Raw genomic sequence first — 20897 nt, forward strand, 5'->3', positions numbered from 1 at the left:
ATGTATTTAAAATTGTTACTTTAATATTTAATTTATTAGCTGTATTTATTTACCTCCATAGGGGTTCTCCTGGCACAGTGGCTGCTCCACGTGTGGCTCCCACAGGTGTCAGTTGGGCTGACAAAGTAAAGGCTCATCATGCAGGCTCTACCAGTTCTTCAGATACAGCACCTGCTCAGCCCTGTCCACCAATGGCAGTGCAGAAGACTTCCCGCAAAAATGGCAAGTGACCTTGAATTAGCTTTTTATGTAGTAGATAAATGTATATTCAAAAATATTTACACAGTTTAAAATTGGTCTCATTAGAATTTTATATTTATCCTTTTGCATCTTCTGTTTGATTATACACTGCAGAATAAGGACTGAGGTGTGTGTTAGTTTAGAGCTTGCCTAGTGTGCACAAGGCCTTGGATTTCATCCTCAGCACTGGGGGGGGTGGGGATGGGGGGAGTTGCCAGTTCCACAAAAAGTTCTTAAAAGCTGAGCAGAACCATTTTTTAGCACAGTGTGTTAGCCAGTAGAGATCATTCTAGTTTTAGGTTTACACTGTATACACTTTAAGAAGAATATCTTTGTTAGTTTATTTATACAATATTTTACAATTGTTTTGATCCAGAGAAGAAAATGACAGTCTGCTCCATTCTTTAGGCAGAATATACTCTTTAAAAGTAGCATATTACAATTTTAGCTCTTTAATATTTGATTATTTTGGTACTTCAAAATAATCTGTTTCTGGTTGTTCAAACATTTATTCTCTAAGCTATCAGAATAATCAAGGAACACAAATAAATAGATAGTGTGTCATTATGAGAGTATGATTTATCCCACAAGAATTTCCTTCATAAAATCTTTTTCTGTAGAAATCTGTGGATTTTAAAAAATATATTCAGAGTCTGGGATGTGAGAATGATAATAAGTAATAATGAGTTTGTTATGAGTAAAGGGGAACTTCAGAAAATGCTCTTTTTCCTTCAGTGGAAGAGCCCTTTGAAACTTCTTGGTTCAGAAAGATATATTTTGGTGCACATAATAAAGGTCTTGCTATCTTTGTATTATGGATATACTTTGATTTGTTTTGGATTTTGGTATCAGCAAGTTGTATTGGCTTATTTCAAATAATAATCTTTATTTTCACCCAGCATTTTGTACTTAGTTTCTTCATATAGGCTGAGAAGTAGCACCTTGCTAGTAGGTAAAAATTCTGTATTTGTCTGTTTTCTGTTGCTGTAACAAAGTACTGGGTAGATTACAAAGAGATTTATTTAGCTCACAAGAGACTGAAAGTCCAAGATTGGGTGACCCCATCAGTTAGGCCTTTAAAGTGGGCCATATGGTAGATAGTATCATCATGATGGTAGTAAAAGTAATCATATAGTGAGACAGGAAGCCAGAAAGCAGTGTATGCATCAGGTTCGTGCCCCCCCCCCTCCCCGCACCTTTAAACAATCCACATTTATGGGAACCACTGGGATACCACTAGAATTACCTTAATCCTTTTCAAGAAACGGCAGTAACCCCTAGTGACCTAATCACCTCCATTAAGGCCCTACTTCTTAAGCTTCCACCATCTTAATACTGCCACACTGAGGACCAGACCTCAATTACATGAACCTTTGAGGAACAAACCACATTCAAATCATAGCAAGTTCCTTCTCTGAGAAAGAGGTAGGAAAATATGAAATCAATACTCTCGAATTTCTGTATCTACAAACAATCTGAGAGAAATGTGTTATAAAAATCAAAGTTGCAAAAACCTTAGAGTAATTATATAAAATTAGCATTTATGGCTTTGTTTAAATGAATACTTTGAGATTATTCATGAGAAATCCATTTGGTTGAGATGAAATGAGAGATAATGATAGATAATGATCTGTGCGTAAGGAAACCGTATTATGGTATTGGAAAATTTTGTTTTAGAACACCTTCACTTTTAGTTTTGGGGTTTTAGTGCATTGTTGTACTCAGTGAGTTATGGCATATACCTCAAGTAATTGGTAATAAGTTTATAACTATATGCTATAAAATAATTCTAAATTGAAACTGATTGACCACATGCCTTTAATTTGCTTACTCCCAAGCCCAGCTAAAATGATATAAAAGGATTTAAAAATTCAGCTTAAGAAAAAGGAGAAAAGATGATATGAACAGATTCTTTGGAAGTTGGAAAGAAGAAAGATTGCTTGTAACAGAATTTCAGTGAGTTAGGTGAATCCCAAGATGCAAAAAAGAGACAAAACTTAAAAGCAATCACAGAATGCCCAAAGGTTGGAAAATTGGTGCTATATTTATTTTTGGAAGTAAGGATACATGGAAGGTTGGTACTTTAAGGAGTTTAGTTTCCTGATCCCTCCTCCACTTAATCTGAATTGTAGCAGGACTATTCCACTCTCATTCCAGAAGAATATTGGAGGTTTATTTTTTAGAGGTGGTAGGAAAGATAGTATTTGATCCAAAGGACCACACACATTAGAAGGTAAGAGTAGTGTATTTACAACAGGGGTATAAGTGAAAGACTCTCTAAAAATTAGTGTTGGGGACCCTAATCTTCACTTCCCCCTCCAGCCCTCTTCTCCCGCCTAACACCCAGGTTTTTCAGATCAAGAAAAACCATACCTGAGGAACACATCCAGATTTGATATAGATCATAAGCTACTGGTCTTCAAAACTGATACTATGAAATAAATGTCTGCTGATAGTCTCCATCTTTCCATAGTTTTTGGATTTATTTATCATATATAGCTTAATTTGTAAAAATTTTTTTTAGTTATAGACGAACACAATACCTTTATTGTGTTTATTTATTTATTGAATTATATTGGTGCTGAGGATCAAACCCAGTGCCTCACACGTGCAGGGCAAGTGCTTTACCACTGAGCCACAACCCAGCCCCTTTCATGTATAGCTTTTTAAAAACATCTATGACTGAAATTAAAATGACTCAACAACTTGTGGGTTTACTTTATAAACATTTCTGGTAGGTTTTCAGTTATTTCACCTTGTTTTTCTTTAACATATCTCACAATTTTTAACAGTATATATTTAAAATTATAGAGCCTTCTTTTAAAAGTTTTTTTTTTTTTGTGTGTGTGTCTGTGTGTGTATGTGTATGGGAGTGGGAGTGTGTGTTTGGCAAGATTATAATCAGACCATCCTAATCCTGTCAAGGTTTGGTTTGTGATGTTATTAAGGTTGATGTATTTTAGTTTTGTTCCTGTTCCTTTAGGGGTCTCAGCTGAAAATCTAGGATATTTGTAAAGCCCATTACATCCCTGGATTCCAACTTTTGTTTCCTTAGCACTATATAATTGTTGTAAAGTCTGTTCTGCTCATTAGCTTTCCAGCTGTTGCTTTCTGCTAGGTTTCTAGGTTTTTTGGAGTTTTGCCCTGTATATGCAAAGTCCAGCACTTGTCAGGCATGTTAAGGGAGATTGAATGCAGATTTTTTGGCTCACTTCTTTATAGTACCCATGCACCCCCGCTTTCTGAGATTTTTGCCCCTGATGTCCCAGTTGCTTTAGACTTCCTGAACTCCTAATTCTGTTTCAGCCAGTTGGGAATGCTGGTTTTTGCAAGGAATCATTTTTCCTGCTTTCTGAATTTGAAATGTATTTAAGCAAAATGCTAGGGTGAATGTGGGTCTAATGTTTTTATTCCCGTTTCAGGAATTGTAGTTTCTTAAAACTTGCTTATATTGGTTTCCACAGCCTTTAAACAGTTCATTTATATATTTTGTGTAGCCTTTATGGTTTTTATTGGCAGGAAGAGGGCCAGTTTTCATACAAGTTACTCTGTCATTGCTGGAACTGTAAATCTAAATACATACTCAAGCACACGTGGAACTTTTACCGAAGCTAAAACATGCTAAGCCATTAGACCAGCCTTAGCAGGTTTCAGGTGATGAAAGTACTTTGTCATGGATCACAAAAGTATTAAATTAGAAATAAGTTACAGTTACAATAGCTATACAATTCTGAAATTTTTGAATTTTGGAAAATAATTTTATGTGGAATCAGAAAGGGCAATGAAAATTTGATAAAATCAATTGAACATGGAAGAAGTTGTGAGATAAAGCTATGCTTTGAGGAAAATTTTTAACTTTAATTGTACATATTATAAAAGAAATAAAGCTAAAATCCAGTTTATGTCTTTTACATCCAGTTCTAGTTACAAAAGAACTAGTTAAACCAAGGAACATTAAAACAAGGAAAATATATTAGGTGATAATGAGAAATTTAACAAAGCCAAATAGACTAATACAATAAACAAATCTTTAGTTATACCGATCAAGAAAAAGAGATACCAGCAATGAAATAGAGGATGTGACTAGAGATTATCTATAGATATTAAAATGATAGTAAAAGGAAATTATAAGCAGCAGCATACAGAAATTTGGAAAATTAAACGAAATTGACAAATTTCTTGAAAAAAAGCAACTTTAAATTTGCATTTCAATAATTAGAAAAACTTGAAGGGACTTGCAGATAACCTTTTAAAAATGTGAATCTGAAATTAAAATCTCTTCACAAGAAAATTCTAGCTCAAGATAGAATTCATCAGCAAATTCGTCCAAACATTTAAGATAAAAATAATATAAATCTTATGGAAATTCTTCATAAGAATAAAAAAGATTGTTTTATGGGCTAGCATAATCTTACTATAAAAACCTAACTAAGAAATTACAATAAAAGATTATCTTTTGAACATTGATGTAAATAGTCTAAATAAAGTATTAATGAAATACTGTGATAAATAAAAATGATAATATGTTATAGTCAGGCTGGGTTTATTTCAAGTGCTCTTCAATTATTTGATTGTATTGATATGAATTTACTGTAACTTTATTAATGGCATTTGTAATATTAAAAAAAAAGTACAAGTAAAAAGTTTGAAATGAAATATAATTTTTAGCTTTGTGCACCGCTATCCTAACATTATTCTAAGTTTTTAGGAGTTCTCTGACAGTTTAATTACATGATTTGCTGTTCTTAAACATTCTTTATTATGGGAATAATTTTTCAATATAATTTTCACTGAAGGTTTATTAAAATTGTAATTTTTCTGTAACTATTTTCTCAATTTCTAAGAGACCTGTTATAGTTTTTATTTTGATATACTTCTTTTTTTACTTGTTTCAATTATTATTTCAATTTTTTTTTATTATACGATAGTGTTTGTGTTGGCTGTCTTATTGGTTAATGGAATAGCTCCAAGGTTTAAGCAGTATTTCTTTCTAAAAGGAAAGTTTTAAAGAGAGATGTTTTTCTTTCCTTTAAAAGATAAAGTGATTAATCATAGTACTTCTATGAGTGAGTCAGTTAAATTAACTGGAAACTAAAATCTTGTGTTAAACTCCTTTAATTAAAAAAAATTTAAAAGATGTAGATGGACACAATATTTTTATTTTTAATTTTTTTAAAGTTGTAGATGGACAGAATGCCTTTATTTTATTTGTTTCTTTTTATGTGGTGCTGAGAATCGAACCCAGAGCCTCATGCATGTGAGACAAGCACTCTGCCACAGAGCTACAGATCCAGCCCCCACAATAGTTTTATTTATTTCTTTTTATGTGGTGCTGAGGATCAAAGCCAGTGCTTTATACGTACAGAATAGGCAAGTGCTCCACCACTGAGCTATAACCCTAGTCCAAACTTCTTTAATTTTATAATTTAATTTTTCTTCTTGATTTGTGTTTTTATCATTCATCATGCAGTTCTTTTGTAATTTGCATGAAATATATCTAAATGTAAAACAGAAATCTTTATGTACCAAGTATTGATAAAGTTAAACATCAGTGAAAATTGAATATAGATTGGATATTATATGAGTTAAGTCATTATTGTTAGTTTTGTTGAATATTATAATTGTATTTTAAAGAAATTTGTTATCTGTGAAGATGTGCTGAATATTTACAGGGTGTGAGAAGCCACCTGTGAATTACTTAAGGGTCTCCTCTTGGTATGACAGAAAAGGAGATTTTAGCTTTTACCTTGGAAACTATCTGTGGCTCTCTCACGCAATAGATTGCCCAAGGCAAATGAGCTTTATCTCTGCTCTACTAGGAAGATCCCTCACAGTAGCTCCAGAGATGGGTGTAACTGCTTGGAAACTGGGCAGCCCACCTACCTTTTTTGGTGAAGAACACTCTATGGAAGGCCTTGGATGTTCCCCGATATAAAAAAGCAAGCGTGGACTCCATTTGGCCCTTTAAAAATTTTATATATATATATATATATATATATATATATATATATATATATACACATACATTCACACACACATATATGTGTGTGTATATATATGTATATGTATGTTGCAGATGAACACAATATCTTTATTTTATCTATTTATTTTTATGTGGTGCTGAGGATTGAACACAGTTCCTCACCCATGCAAGGCAAGTACTCTACCACTGAGCTACAACCCCAGCCTCCATTTGGCCTTTTTTAATGTGGAAGCTCCATCCGAATGATTGGGCTAGCACTGTCCTGGCTCCGCTTTTTAAAGATGTTTTCTGTGTCCTGTGGTTTTTTTCAGTCATTCTATTTCTCTTAGCTTTTATTTCGCAGCCAACCCATTCCACTGAGGGGAACCCCATTTCTGCTGCTTGTGTAGAACGTGGTTGGAAACAGGGAAAATTATATGATGTTTAAGATTTGCATTAAAATATTTTCAGAAAAAATAATGGGGAAGGACAAACTACGCTTTTGATAAGAGATTGGTATCCAGTATATATAAGAGTCTCATGAAACTCAGTAGCAAAATCCATATAATCTGATTTTAAAATTTGTGAATGATCTGAACAGACATTCTTAAAAGAAGATATGCAGAGAGTCAAAAAGTAAATGAAAAAGAGCTTTATATCACTCATCATCAGGGAAATGGAAATGAATACTACAGTAAGATATCATCTCATCTGAGTTGGAATGGTTATTGTCAAAAAGACAAAAAATAACAAATGCTGATATGGACACGGAGAAAGATGTTGGTAGGAATGTAAATTGTACAGACATTATGGAAAACACTATAGAGGTTCCTCAGGAAACTAGAAGTAAAATCAGCACATGAGCCAGCTGTGCCATTGCTGGATATATAAGCAAAGAAATTGAAATTAGTCAAAGAGACTTACGTACTCACATGTTTATTACAGCATTATTCATAATAGCCAAGATATGGAACCAACCTAGGTATTCACTGACTAATGAATGAATAAGAAAATGTGAAATATATACAGGGTAAAATATTATTCAAGTGAAAAAGAATGAAATCCTGCTGTTTGCAGTAACATTAGAGGAATTGGAGACCATTATATTAAGTGAATATGTCAGGCACAGGAAGACAAATACTGCATATTCTCACTTCTATGCAGAAGCTGAAAGGTCGATTTCATAGAAGGAGGGAGTAGAATAGTGGTTACCACAGCTCAGGAAGGGAAGGGGAGGGGAAATGAAGAAAGGCTGGTTGATGAGTACAGGGGTGCAGTTGGTTAGGAAGAAAACCTTCTAAGGTTCTGTAGCACAGATGGTAAATGATGGTTGACGAAAACTCATTGAACATTTCAAAATAACTAGAAGAGAGGATTTTGTCCCCAGCACAGGGAAATGATAAATTTCTGAGACAGTGGATATGACAGTTACCCAGATATGATCATTACACCTTATATACATGTACTGAAATGTCACAATGTATCCAGTAAATACATGTAGTTACTATGTGCCAATTAAAAAGCATTTAAAAAGGAGACAAATGTGGCAGAATATAGATAGTCATTGAAGCCTCAATAATTGAAACATAGGGTTCTTTCTGCTGTTTTCTCTCTACTGTGGATTTCAGAAATTTCATAGACTAAACATTAAAAAAATCCCAAATATAAACACACTTTCTCCTTAAAGATTTCAAACTCAGACCTTTATCTCACCTTTGCCCTCCCACCGTTGTGGTACTGAGGATTGAACCTAGGAGTGCTCTACCACTGAACTACATCCCCAGACCGTTTTTATCTTTTGAGACAGGGTCTCATACATTTGTACAGGCTGGCCTCAAATTTTCAATCCTCTTGCCTCGGCTTCCCAAAAATTGGGATTACAGATGTGTGCCTCTGTGCCCATCCAGAGCCAGATCTTTAAAATAAAAGATCATAGCTTTTGTCTGATATCTTTAACTTAAATCACTGTATATTTGTTTATACAATGAATACACTATTTTTTTTTAAATAGGATAATGAGTTAATTTGCCAATTAAAAGAATAAACATTTTGTAAATATTTTTTTTCCTGGAACTTAATTTCCTTACCATTAGTGATTCATGTGATAATATGAATGTAGATTTTCAGTTTTGCTGACAAAGCTTCAGAAATTGGCCTACTCCTATTGTTCTTATTTGTTCTAATTACTTATGCGTGACAGTGCATTTTGACACATCATACATAAATGGAATATAACTTCTCATTCTTCTGGTTGTACATGATGTAGAATCACACAGGTTGTATAGTCACATATGCATATAGGGTAATAATGTCCAATTCATTCTACTATCATTCCTACCCCCATATTCCCTCCCCTCCTTTCACTCCCCTCTGTCTAATCCAAAGTACCTCTATTCTTCCCTAGTATCCCCTTCCCCACCATTGTGAATTAGCATCTGCATATCAGAGAAAACATTCTGACTGGGCATTGGCTTATTTTATTTAATGGGATGTTCTCCAGTTCCATTCATTTATCAATAAATGCCATCATTTCATTCTTCTTTAAGGCTGAGTAATATTTCTTTTTTTTATGATTTTTCTTTTTTCTTTTTTTTTTATTGTTGGTTGTTCAAAACATTACATAGTTCTTGATATATCATATTTCACACTGATTCAAGTGGGTTATGAATTCCCATTTTTACCCCGTATACAGATTGCAGAATCACATCAGTTACACTTCCATTGATTTATATATTGCCATACTAGTGTCTGTTGTATTCTGCTGCATTTCCTATCCTTTACTATCCCCCCCGTTCCCCTCCTCTCCCCTCCCCTCCCCTCTTCTCTGTCTACCCCCTCTACTGCAGTTCATATCTCCCCCTTGTATTATTTTTCCCTTTCCCTTCGCTTCCTCTTGTATGTAATTTTGTATAACAGTGAGGGTCTCCTTCCATTTCCATGCAGTTTCCCTTCTCCCTCCCCTTCCCTCCCACCTCTCATCCCTGTTTAATGTTAATCTTCTTCTCATGCTCTTCGTCCCTACTCTGTTCTTAGTTACTCTCCTTATATCAAAGAAGACATTTGGCATTTGTTTTTTAGGGATTGGCTGGCTTCACTTAGCATAATCTGCTCTAATGCCATCCATTTCCCTCCAAATTCTATGATTTTGTCATTTTTTAATGCAGAGTAATACTCCATTGTGTATAAATGCCACATTTTTTTTTTATCCATTCGTCTATTGAAGGGCATCTAGGTTGGTTCCACAGTCTTGCTATTGTGAATTGTGCTGCTATGAACATCCATGTAGCAGTGTCCCTGTAGCATGCTCTTTTTAGGTCTTTGGGGAATAGACCGAGAAGGGGAATAGCTGGGTCAAATGGTGGTTCCATTCCCAGCTTTCCAAGAAATCTCCATACTGCTTTCCAGATTGGCTGCACCAATTTGCAGTCCCACCAACAATGAACAAGTGTACCCTTTTCCCCACATCCTCGCCAGCACTTGTTGTTTGACTTCCTAATGGCTGCCAATCTTACTGGAGTGAGATGGTATCTTAGGGTGGTTTTGATTTGCATTTCTCTGACTGCTAGAGATGGTGAGCATTTTTTCATGTACTTGTTGATTGATTGTATGTCCTCCTCTGAGAAGTGTCTGTTCAGGTCCTTGGCCCATTTGTTGATTGGGTTATTTGTTATCTTGTTGTCTAATTTTTTGAGTTCTTTGTATACTCTGGATATTAGGGCTCTATCTGAAGTGTGAGGAGTAAAGATTTGTTCCCAGGATGTAGGCTCCCTATTTACCTCTCTTATTGTTTCTTTTGCTGAGAAAAAACTTTTTTAGTTTGAGTAAGTCCCATTTGTTGATTCTAGTTATTAACTCTTGTGCTATGGGTGTCCTATTGAGGAATTTGGAGCCCGACCCCACAGTATGTAGATCGTAGCCAACTTTTTCTTGTATCAGATGCCGTGTCTCTGATTTTATATCAAGCTCCTTGATCCATTTTGAGTTAACTTTTGTGCATGGCGAGAGAAAGGGATTCAGTTTCATTTTGTTGCATATGGATTTCCAGTTTTCCCAGCACCATTTGTTGAAGATGCTATCCTTCCTCCATTGCATGCTTTTAGCCCCTTTATCAAATATAAGATAGTTGTAGTTTTGTGGATTGGTTTCTGTGTCCTCTATTCTGTACCATTGGTCCACCCGTCTGTTTTGGTACCAGTACCATGCTTTTTTGTTACTATTGCTCGGTAGTATAGTTTGAAGTCTGGTATCGCTATACCGCCTGATTCACACTTTCTGCTTAGCATTGTTTTTGCTATTCTGGGTCTTTTATTTTTCCATATGAATTTCATGATTGCTTTCTCTATTTCTATAAGAAATGCCATTGGGATTTTGATTTGAATTGCATTAAACCTATAGAGAACTTTTGGTAATATCGCCATTTTGATGATGTTAGTTCTGCCTGTCCATGAACAGGGTATATTTTTCCATCTTCTAAGATCTTCTTCTATTTCTCTCTTTAGGGTTCTGTAATTTTCATTGTATAAGTCTTTCACCTCTTTTGTTAGGTTGATTCCCAAGTATTTTATTTTTTTTTGAGGATATTGTGAATGGAGTAGTTGTCCTCATTTCCATTTCAGAGGATTTGTCGCTGATATACAGGAATGCCTTTGATTTATATGTGTTGATTTTATATCCTGCCACTTTGCTGAATTCATTTATTAGCTCTAATAGTTTCTTTGTAGACCCTTTTGGGTCTGCTAGGTATAGAATCATGTCATCTGCAAATAGTGATAATTTAAGTTTTTCTTTTCCTATTTTTATGCCTTTAATTTCTTTTGTCTGTCTAATTGCTCTGGCCAGTGTTTCGAGAACTATGTTGAACAGAAGTGGTGAGAGAGGGCATCCCTGTCTTATTCCAGATTTTAGAGGGAATGCCTTCAATTTTTCTCCATTCAGAATGATGCTAGCCTGAGGCTTAGCATAGATTGCTTTTACAATGTTGAGGTAAGTCCCTGTTATTCCTAGTTTTTCTAGTGTTTTGAACATAAAGGGATGCTGTACTTTGTCGAATGCTTTTTCTGCATCTATCGAGATGATCATGTGGTTCTTATCTTTAAGTCTATTGATGTGGTGAATAACATTTATTGATTTCCGTATATTGAACCAGCCTTGCATCCCAGGGATGAATCCTACTTGATCATGGTGCACAATTTTTTGGATATGTTTTTGAATCCAATTCGCCAGAATTTTATTGAGGATTTTTGCATCTAGGTTCATTAGAGATATTGGTCTGTAGTTTTCTTTCTTTGAAGTGTGTTTGTCTGGTTTAGGAATCAGGGTGATGTTGGCCTCGTAGAATGAACTTGGAAGTTCTCCCTCTTTTTCTATTTCCTGAAATAGCTTGAGAAGTATTGGTATTAGTTCCTCTTTAAAGGTTTTGTAAAACTCTGCTGTATACCCATCCGGTCCTGGGCTTTTCTTAGTTGGTAGTCTTTTGATGGTTTCTTCTATTTCCTCAATTGATATTGGTCTGTTTAGGTTGTCTATATCCTCCTGACTCAATCTGGGTAGGTCATATGACTTAAGAAATTTATCGATGCCTTCACTATCTTCTATTTTATTGGAGTATAAGGATTCAAAATAGTTTCTGATTATCTTCTGTATTTCTGAAGTGTCTGTTGTGATATTGCGTTTTTCATCCCGTATGCTAGTAATTTGATTTCTCTCTCTTCTACTCTTCGTTAGCATGGCTAAGGGTCTGTTGATTTTATTTATTTTTTCAAAGAACCAAATTTTAGTTTTGTCAATCTTTTCTTTTTTTTTATTTTTATTTTTTTCATCTTTCATACATTTGATTCAAGTGAGTTATGCATTTCCATTTTTACCCCAAATACAAATTGCAGAATCACATCAGTTACACATTCACAATGTTTACATAATGCCATATTAGTGACTGTTGTATTCTGCTGTCTTTCCTATCCCCTACTATCCCCCCTCCCCTCCCCTCCCATCTTCCCTGTCTACCTCATCTGTTGTTGTTCCGTTCTCTCCCTCCCCCCCTTTCCCCTCACAACCTCATATATGTGATTTCGTATAACGATGAGGGTTTCCTTCCGTTTCCATACAATTTCCCTTCTCTCTCCCTTTCCCTCCCATCACTCGTCTCAGTTTAATGTTAATCTTTTCCTCATGCTCTTTCACCCTGTTCAGTTCTTAGTTGCTCTCCTTAAATCAAAGAAGACATTTGGCATTTGTTTTTTAAGGATTGGCTAGCTTCACTTAGCATAATTTGCTCTAATGCCATCCATTTCCCTGCAAATTCCATGATTTTGTCATTTTTTAGTGCTGCATAATACTCCTTTGTGTATAGATGCCACATTTTTTTTATCCATTCATCTATCGAAGGGCATCTAGGTTGGTTCCACAGTCTAGCTATTGTGAATTGTGCTGCTATGATCATTGATGTGGCAGTATCCCTATAGTATGCTCTTTTAAGGTCCTCAGGGAATAGTCCGAGGAGGGCGATAGCTGGGTCAAATGGTGGTTCCATTCCCAGCTTTCCTAGGAATCTCCATACTGCTTTCCATACTGGCTGCACCAATTTGCAGTCCCACCAGCAATGTACAAGTGTACCCTTTTCCCCACATCCTCGCCAGCACTTATTGTTGTTTGACTTCCTAATGGCTGCCAATCTTACTGGAGTGAGATGGTATCTTAGGGTTGTTTTGATTTGCATCTCTCTGACTGCTAGAGATGGTGAGCATTTTTTCATGTACTTGTTGATTGATTGTATGTCCTCTTCTGAGAAGTGTCTGTTCAGGTCCTTGGCCCATTTGTTGATTGGGTTATTTGTTATCTTATTGTTTAATTTTTTGAGTTCTTTGTATATTCTGGAAATTAGGGCTCTATCTGAAGTGTGAGAAGTAAAGATTTGTTCCCAGGATGTAGGCTCCCTATTTACTTCTCTTATTGTTTCTCTTGCTGAGAAAAAACTTTTTAGTTTAAGTAAGTCCCATTTGTTTATTCTTGTTATTAACTCTTGGGCTATGGGCGTCCTATTAAGGAATTTGGAGCCTGACCCCACAATATGTAGATTGGATCCAACTTTTTCTTCTTGATTATTTTTCTTTTTGATTATTTTTCCCCCCCTTTACTGTCCTACCTCCCACTGTTGGTTTTCATTGTTATTTTCCATTTCCTCTTCCTGTAATGTTTTGCCGAGGATGTTTTGAAGACATGGTTTTCTAGCTGCAAATTCTTTTAACTTTTGTTTATCATGGAAGGTTTTAATTTCATCTTCCATCCTGAAGCTTAATTTCGCTGGATACACGATTCTTGGTTGGAACCCATTTTCTTTCAGTGTTTGAAATATGTTATTCCAGGATCTTCTAGCTTTCAGAGTCTGTGTTGAAAGATCAGCTGTTATCCTGATTGGTTTACCCCTAAATGTAATCTGCTTCCTTTCTCTTGTAGCTTTAAAAATTCTCTCCTTATTCTGTATGTTGGGCATCTTCATTATAATGTGTCTAGGTGTGGATCTCTTATGATTTTGCACATTCGGCGTCCTGTAGGCTTCTAGGATTTGGGATTCTGTCTCATTCTTCAAGTCTGGGAAGTTTTCTCATATTATTTCATTGAATAGATTGCTCATTCCTTTGGTTTCGATCTCCATACCTTCCGGTATCCCAATGACTCTTAAGTTTCGTCTCTTTATATTATCCCATATTTCTTGGATGTTCTGCTCATGGTTTCTTAACAGTCTTGCTGAGCTGTCTATGTTCTTTTCAAGTTGAAATACTTTGTCTTCATTGTCTGATGTTCTATCTTCTAAGTGTTCTACTCTGCTGGTAGTATTCTCAATTGAATTTTTAAGTTGGTTTATTGCTTCCTGCATTTCTAGGATTTCTGTTTGTTTGGTTTTTTTTACCTCTATCTCCCTGTATAGTTGATCTTTTGCTTCTTGGATTTGTTTATGTAATACATTGTAGAAGTGGTCGAAGTGATCTTTCATTGTCTGATTTTGCTGTCTAATGTCTTCCTTGAGACTCCAGATCATCTGCAGCATGTATATCCTGAATTCTTTATCTGACATTCCATCTGCTGCAGCTATTACCTCTTCTAAAGTTGAGTTTACCTGCATTGCTTGTGGTCCTTTCTTTCCCTGTCTTTTCATATTGCTCGTGTTTCTTTCTGCTTGGTGAAACTGTTGTGTTTTTGAAATTTTCCCCCTATATATTTATATTGCTCTTGTATAGTTGAAAAGTCTCCCTTGTAGGGGCGGGCGGCGGCTCTGCTCCTCCTCCAATTGGGGTGATCTGTCTACCACGCTGGGACTGTTCTGCCGGTCGGTCGCAGGTCTGCCTACCTTGGAGGCGCGGGCAGCGGCTCTGCTCTGCCCCTCCTCCAATTGGTGTGACGTGTTCTACCACGCCCGCGAACCCCTGGGCCTGTTCTGCCGGTCAGTCGCAGGTCTGCCTACCTTGCAGGCACGGGCGGCGGCTCTGCTCTGCCCCTACTCCAATTAGTGTGACGTGTCTACCACGCCTACGAACCCCTGGGCCTTTTCTGCCGGTCCGTCACAGGTCTGCCTACCTTGCAGGCGCGGGCAGCGGTTCTGCTCTGCCCCTACTCCAATTGGGGTGACGTGACTGCCATGCCGGCGGGTCACTGAGCCTTTTCCGGGCGTGGGTGGCGGCTCTGTTTGGCCCTGAGTAATATTTCATTGTGTACATATACAACTTCTTTATCCATTCATTCGTTGAAGGGCACCTAGGTTGATTCCATAGTTTTCTATTGTGAATTGAGCTGCTATAAATGTTGACGTGGCTGTATCATTGTAGTGTGTTGATTTTAAGTCTTTTGGGTATATACTGAGGAGTGGGATAGCTAGGTCAGATGGTGGTTCCATTCTAAGTTTTCTGAGGAATCTCCATACTTTCCATAGCGGTTGCACCACTTTGCAGTTGCACCACCAGCAATGTATGAGTGTACCTTTTCCCCACTTCCTCGCAAACATTTATTGTTTCTTGTATTCTTGATAATTGCCATTCTGACTGGAGTAAGATGGAATCTCAATGTAGTTTTGATTTGTATTTCTGTAATTGCTGGAGATGTTGAATACTTTTTGTATATATTTGTTGATTGATTGCTTTGGCTATTCTGGGTCTCTTATTTTTCCAAATGAATTTCATGGTTGCTTTTTCTACTTCTATGTAGAATGTCAATAAGAATTGCATTAAATCTGTAAAACACTTGGTTGTATAGCCATTTTGACAGTATTAATTCTGCCTATCCAGGAGCATGGGAGGTCTTTCCATCTTCTAAGGTGTTCTTTGCTTTCTTTCTTTTGTGTTGTGTAGTTTTCATTGTAGAAGTCTCTTACCTCTTTTGTTAGATTGATTCCCAATTATTTTATTTTAGATTATTGTGAATGGGGTATTTTTTCAATTTCTCTTTCAGTAGATTTATCACTGATGTATAGGAATGTGTTTGATTTATGGGTGTTGACTTTATATCTTGCTACTTTGCTGAATTCATTTATTAGTTCTAGAAGTTTTCTGGTGGAATATTTTTGGATCTTCTAAATATAGAATCATATCAGCGGCAATTAGTATTTCATATTCATATCCCTTTAATTTCTTTTTCTTGTCTAGTTGCTCTTGGCTAGAGTTTCAAGGTTAATGTTGAATAGAAGTTGTGAAAGAGGGCATTCTTGTCTTGTTCCATTAGAGGGAATGCTTTTCCTCCCTTCATTTAGAATGATGTTGGCTTTGGGTTTAGCATTTATAGCTTTTACAATGTTGATGTATGTTTCTGGTATCCCTATTTTTTCTAGTGTTTTGAACATGAAGCGGTGTTGTATTGTGTCAAATACTTTTTCTGCTTCTATTGAGATGATCATCTGATTTTTGTTTTTAAGCTTATTGATCTGATGAATTATGTTTATTGATTTCTTTTTTAAAAATTTTAATATTTATTTATTAGTTTTTGGCTGACACAACATCTTTGTATGTGGTTCTGAGGATTGAACCCCGGCCGCACGCATGCCAGGCGAGCGCCCTACCGCTTGAGCCACATCCCCAGCCCCTATTGATTTCTTAATATTGAATCAACCTTGCATCCCTGGGATGAACCCCACTCAATTGTGGTACACTATCTTTTTTAATATATATTTTTTAGTTGTTGATGGACCTTTATTTTATTCATTTAAATGCTGAGAATTGAATCTAGTACCTCATACATGAGGTAAGCACTCTACCACTGAGCCATAACCCTGACCCTCATTTTAATATATTTTTGTATGCAATTTGCCAGAATTTTATTGAGAATTTCTGTACCTATGTTCAACAGGGATATTTGTCCAAAGTTTTCTTTCCTTGATGTGTGTTTGTCTGGTTTTGGTGTCAGGGTGATATTAGCCTTATAGAATGAATTTGGAAGAATTCCCTCCTTCACTATTTCTTGGAATAATTTGAGGAGTATTGGTGTTAATTCTTCTTTGAAGGTCTTGTAGACCTTGGCTAAGAATCTGTGATGGTATCTTCTACTTCATTGCTTGAAATTAATATATTTAAATTGTGTCTGTCCTCCTGATTCAGTTTGGGTAGGTTATATATCTCTAGAAATTTATAGATGTCTTTAAGATTTTGTATTTTATTGGAGCATAAATTTTCAAAATAGTGTCTAATTATCTTCTGTATTTCAGCAGTGTCCATCATGATATTTCCTTTTTTATCACTTATTTTAGTAATTTGAGTTATTTCTCTCTTTCTGTTCATTAGCATGGGTAGAGGTTTATCAATTTTATTTATTCTTTCAAAGAGCCAACTTTTTGTTTTGTCAGTTTTTTGAATTGTTTTTTTTTTCATTTCAATTTTATTGATTTTGGCTCTGATTTTAATTATTTTCTGTCTTCTGCTTTTTTTAAAAAAATACTTTTTTTAGTTGTTGATAGAACTTTATTTTATTTATTTATATTAAGGTGCTGATAATCGAAACCAGTGCCTCACACATGCTAGACAGGCACTCTACCACTGAGCTATATATAACCCCTGTCTTCTGCTTTTGGCATTGAATTTTTCCTCTTTTTCAAGGGCTTTAAGATGTAATATTAGTTCATTTAGTTGTTGACTCTTTATTCTTTTAATGAATGAGCTCAATGCAATGAACTTTCCTCTTAGTATTTCCTTTATAGTGTCCCAGAGATTTTGATATGTTGTATTAGTATTCTCATTTACCCCTAGATATTTTTTCTTTATTTCATCCTTGATTTTTTCTGCTGTTCATTTGTCATTCAGTAGTATATTATTTAGTCTCCAGGTGTTAGAGTAGCTTTTATTTTTTATTTTGTCCTTGATATCTAATTTTATTCCATTATGATCTGATAGTATGCAGGGTATTATCTGTATTTTTTTAATTTGCTAAGTGTTACTTTGTAGCCAAAGTTATGGTCTGTTTTAGAGAAGGATCTATGTGCTGATGAGAAGAAAGTGTATTTGCTTGTTGATGGATAAAGTATTCTATATATGTTTGTTAAGTCTAAATTATTGATTGCATATCATTTAGTTCTACAGATTCTTTATTTAGGTTTTGTTTGGATAATCTCTCCAATAGTGAGAGAGGTGTGTTAAAGTCACTTAGTATTATTGTGTTGTATTCTATTTGATTCTTGAAATTGAGAAGGGTTTTTTTGATGTACATAGATACTCCATTGTTTGGGCATAAATATTGATGATTCTTATGTCTTGCTAATGCCTAATTCCCTTAAGCAGTATGAAATTTCCTTCTTTGTCCCTTTTGATTACCTTTGGCTTGAATTCCATTTTATCTGATGGAAACCCCTGCTTGTTTACATGATCCAAATTATTGATATGTTTTTTCTCATTCTTTCACCTTCAGTCTGTGGATGTCTTTCCCTATGAGGTGAGTCTCTTGGAGACAGCAAATTGTTGAGTCTTGTTTTTTAATCCAACTTGCTAGTCTATGCCTTTTGATTGATGCTTTTGGCCATTAACATTCAAGGTCATTATTTGCATGTAATTTGTATTCCTGGTCATTTTGTTTTTTTCTGTTTTTTAATTTGACTTAGTTTCTCTTTTGATTGACTATTCCTTCAGTGTAGTTCCACCGTTTGCTGTTTTTTTTTTTTTTTCCTCTTCATTTCATTCTCATGGAGTATTTTGCCAAGAATGTTCAGGAGTGTAGGCTTTCTAGTTGTAAATTCTTTTAATTTTTGTTTATTATGGAAGGTCTTTATTTCATCTTCAAATCTGAAGCTCTATTTTGTTGGATATAAAATTCTTGGCTGGCATCCATTTTCTTTTAGAGTTTGAAATATACTATTCCAGGACCTCCTAGCTTTGAGAGTCTAGGTTGAAAAATCAGCTTAAATCCAAATTGGTTCCCCTCTATACCTAATTTGATATTTTTCTCTTGTGGCCTTTAAAATTCTATCTGTATTCTGTATGTTAGTTGTTATTGTTATAATATACCTTAGTGAGTATCTGCTATAATTTGTATGTTTGGGGTCCTGTAAGTACTTGATTTTTCATTTATTCTTTAGGCTGGGAAAATTTTCTGATATTATGTCATTGAAAAGATTGTTTATTCCTTTGGTTTTTATCTCTGCACCTTGATTTATCCTGATAAATCTTAAATTTGGTCTTTTCATGTTATCCCATAACTCTTGGAAGTTCTGTTCATGGTTTCTTGCCATATACTGAGCATGGTCATGTTTATTTTCAAGATTATATATATTGTCTTTGTTTCCTGAGGTTTTGTCTTTCAAGTGGTCTAGTCTGTTGGTGATGCTTTCCATTGAATTTTTAATTTGGTTTATTGATTCCTTCACTTCAAGGATTTCTGCTTGGTTTGTTTTTATAATCTCTGCCTTTTTGTTGAAGTGGTTTGTCACTTCCACTTCCTGTATTTTCTCTCTGATTTCACCTCTTATACCTTCCTTTACTTTGCATATCACTTTAACTATGTACATTCTAAACTCTTTCTCTGACATTTTTCTACTATGTTGTCAAGGTATTCTATTAAGGCAGCATCTTGGTTTGTTTGGGGCACTTTTTTCCCTTGTTTTTAAATGTTGTTTGTGTGTTTTCCCGTCTAGCAGTATGCATTTGAGGCAGTACAGTTTCTACCCTGTAGACCCACAGGGTCCCCAAAATTCTCTAGTACCTTGCCTTTAAGGGGCAAACCAATATTAACAGGATGCAATTGAATAATATACAGCCTTAAATCTCATAGCTCCTATTAAGACATCTACATTTTTGTCCCAATAAACCAAAATAATGTGTTCAATTATTGTCTACAATATAAGCAGTAAGTTTGCTAAAAGGGTTTACACTTTCAAATAATGGAACAGAAGTGGTGTAGGATGTAATGCCCATGATGGAGGAGGAGAGAAGATAGAAGTAAAAAATTTATCAGAAGAATGAGAGCGGAATTGATAGAGGTTAGCTGTTAGCAGGAGAAAAGAGAGAAAGAGAATCCAGGGAAACAAATACGAGACAGGAAAAAATATATACATAGTGAAAAAAGAAGAAAAAAAAGCAAAAGAAATAAAAGAAAACTATAAGAATACACAATAAAACTGTAAAATACTATTCATATATCCCAGTCCTCAATAAACTGATACATGAAAAACACTTCGATTCAAATATGGTAGAGATGTGAGAGAGGAGAAAAAAAAAAAAAAAAACATTTGAGGGGAAATCGAACAATTGTTTCTGCTGGCATTCAAAACTTTCTCAACTTCCCTTCTCCATGGATGCAGGCTAGGTGAGCTGATCGATAGATGCCTTCATACCTTCTTTCAGCCCTTGACCTGTTATAGCCAGCTCCATCCATCCCTGGGTACTCCAGGAACCCCAGAGCTGGGGAGAGCCTGGCTTTCTTCCTGGCCCAGACCAGCACATGCAGACCCAGCCACTATCTGATGGATCTGGGCTTCAGATACACCAATCATGGCCATGTTGCAGTCCCAAGATCTTAATGCCATTTCAGCTTGCAGAGAGACCACCAGGGATTTGCTCATACAGAGGAGCTACCGTGCAATGAAGCAGCAAAATTCGGGTTGCTAGCCCTCCCAGCTGGAAGACCTCAGTTGCAGCCAAATCCTGAGGCACCCTGATAACAGACCTCCAGGCCCTGGCCCGTGTCTCCAGACAGAGTCAGCTTTGCCCCAAGATGGCAGTGGTGGCAAGCTGCAGGTAGCCTGGCCCCTCAGTCCCTGGCCGATGTCCCAAGATGGAGGTGGCCATGTGTAACCAAACCTGCAGGCTCTGGCAATGAACCTCTGGGTACATTTTCTTCCTTCATTTTACCTACAACCCTTTTAAGCACACGTTCCCTGCAGGCCTTACTAACATATAGTGTTGTTGTAATATTTTATTGTAGCTAATCTACATTGGAGTTTTAGTATGCATTTTCCTGAGATGATTAATGAGGTTGAACATTACATTTTTATTTGCCATCCTCTTCAGTGAAAGGTGGTTTTTGGGGTTTGCACGTTTTCTATTTGGTTTGTTTGTAATATTACTTGTGAGTTTTAAGGGAGCTCTATATATTATAGACACTAGTCCTTTGACAGATTTTTTTTTTTTTTTTTTAAATCAGCCTGTTATTTTCTTCAGAGCAAGGGTTTCCAATTTTAATGAGTTATAATTGCTTAAACCTTCTTTTTTGGATCATGCTTTTGTTGTTAAAT

General features: G+C 35.7%; 1 protein-coding gene across 9 annotated transcripts in view; it reads left to right on the forward strand.

The window, feature by feature from the left end:
- Positions 1–20897, forward strand: part of Scaper (S-phase cyclin A associated protein in the ER) — a 447154-nt gene that overhangs the window by 90977 nt on the left and 335280 nt on the right. For all 9 annotated transcript variants that reach the window (XR_013090777.1, XM_076851161.1, XM_076851163.1 and 6 more), the window contains one exon: positions 62–222. Coding sequence is in view for 8 of the 9 variants with exons in the window: in XM_076851161.1 (XP_076707276.1) it covers positions 62–222 (161 nt within the window). In the remaining variant the exon portion in view is untranslated. The remainder of the gene's footprint in view (positions 1–61; positions 223–20897) is intronic.

Source organism: Callospermophilus lateralis, chromosome 3 (genome assembly GCF_048772815.1).
Source record: "Callospermophilus lateralis isolate mCalLat2 chromosome 3, mCalLat2.hap1, whole genome shotgun sequence".
Taxonomy (NCBI): Eukaryota; Metazoa; Chordata; class Mammalia; order Rodentia; family Sciuridae; genus Callospermophilus; species Callospermophilus lateralis.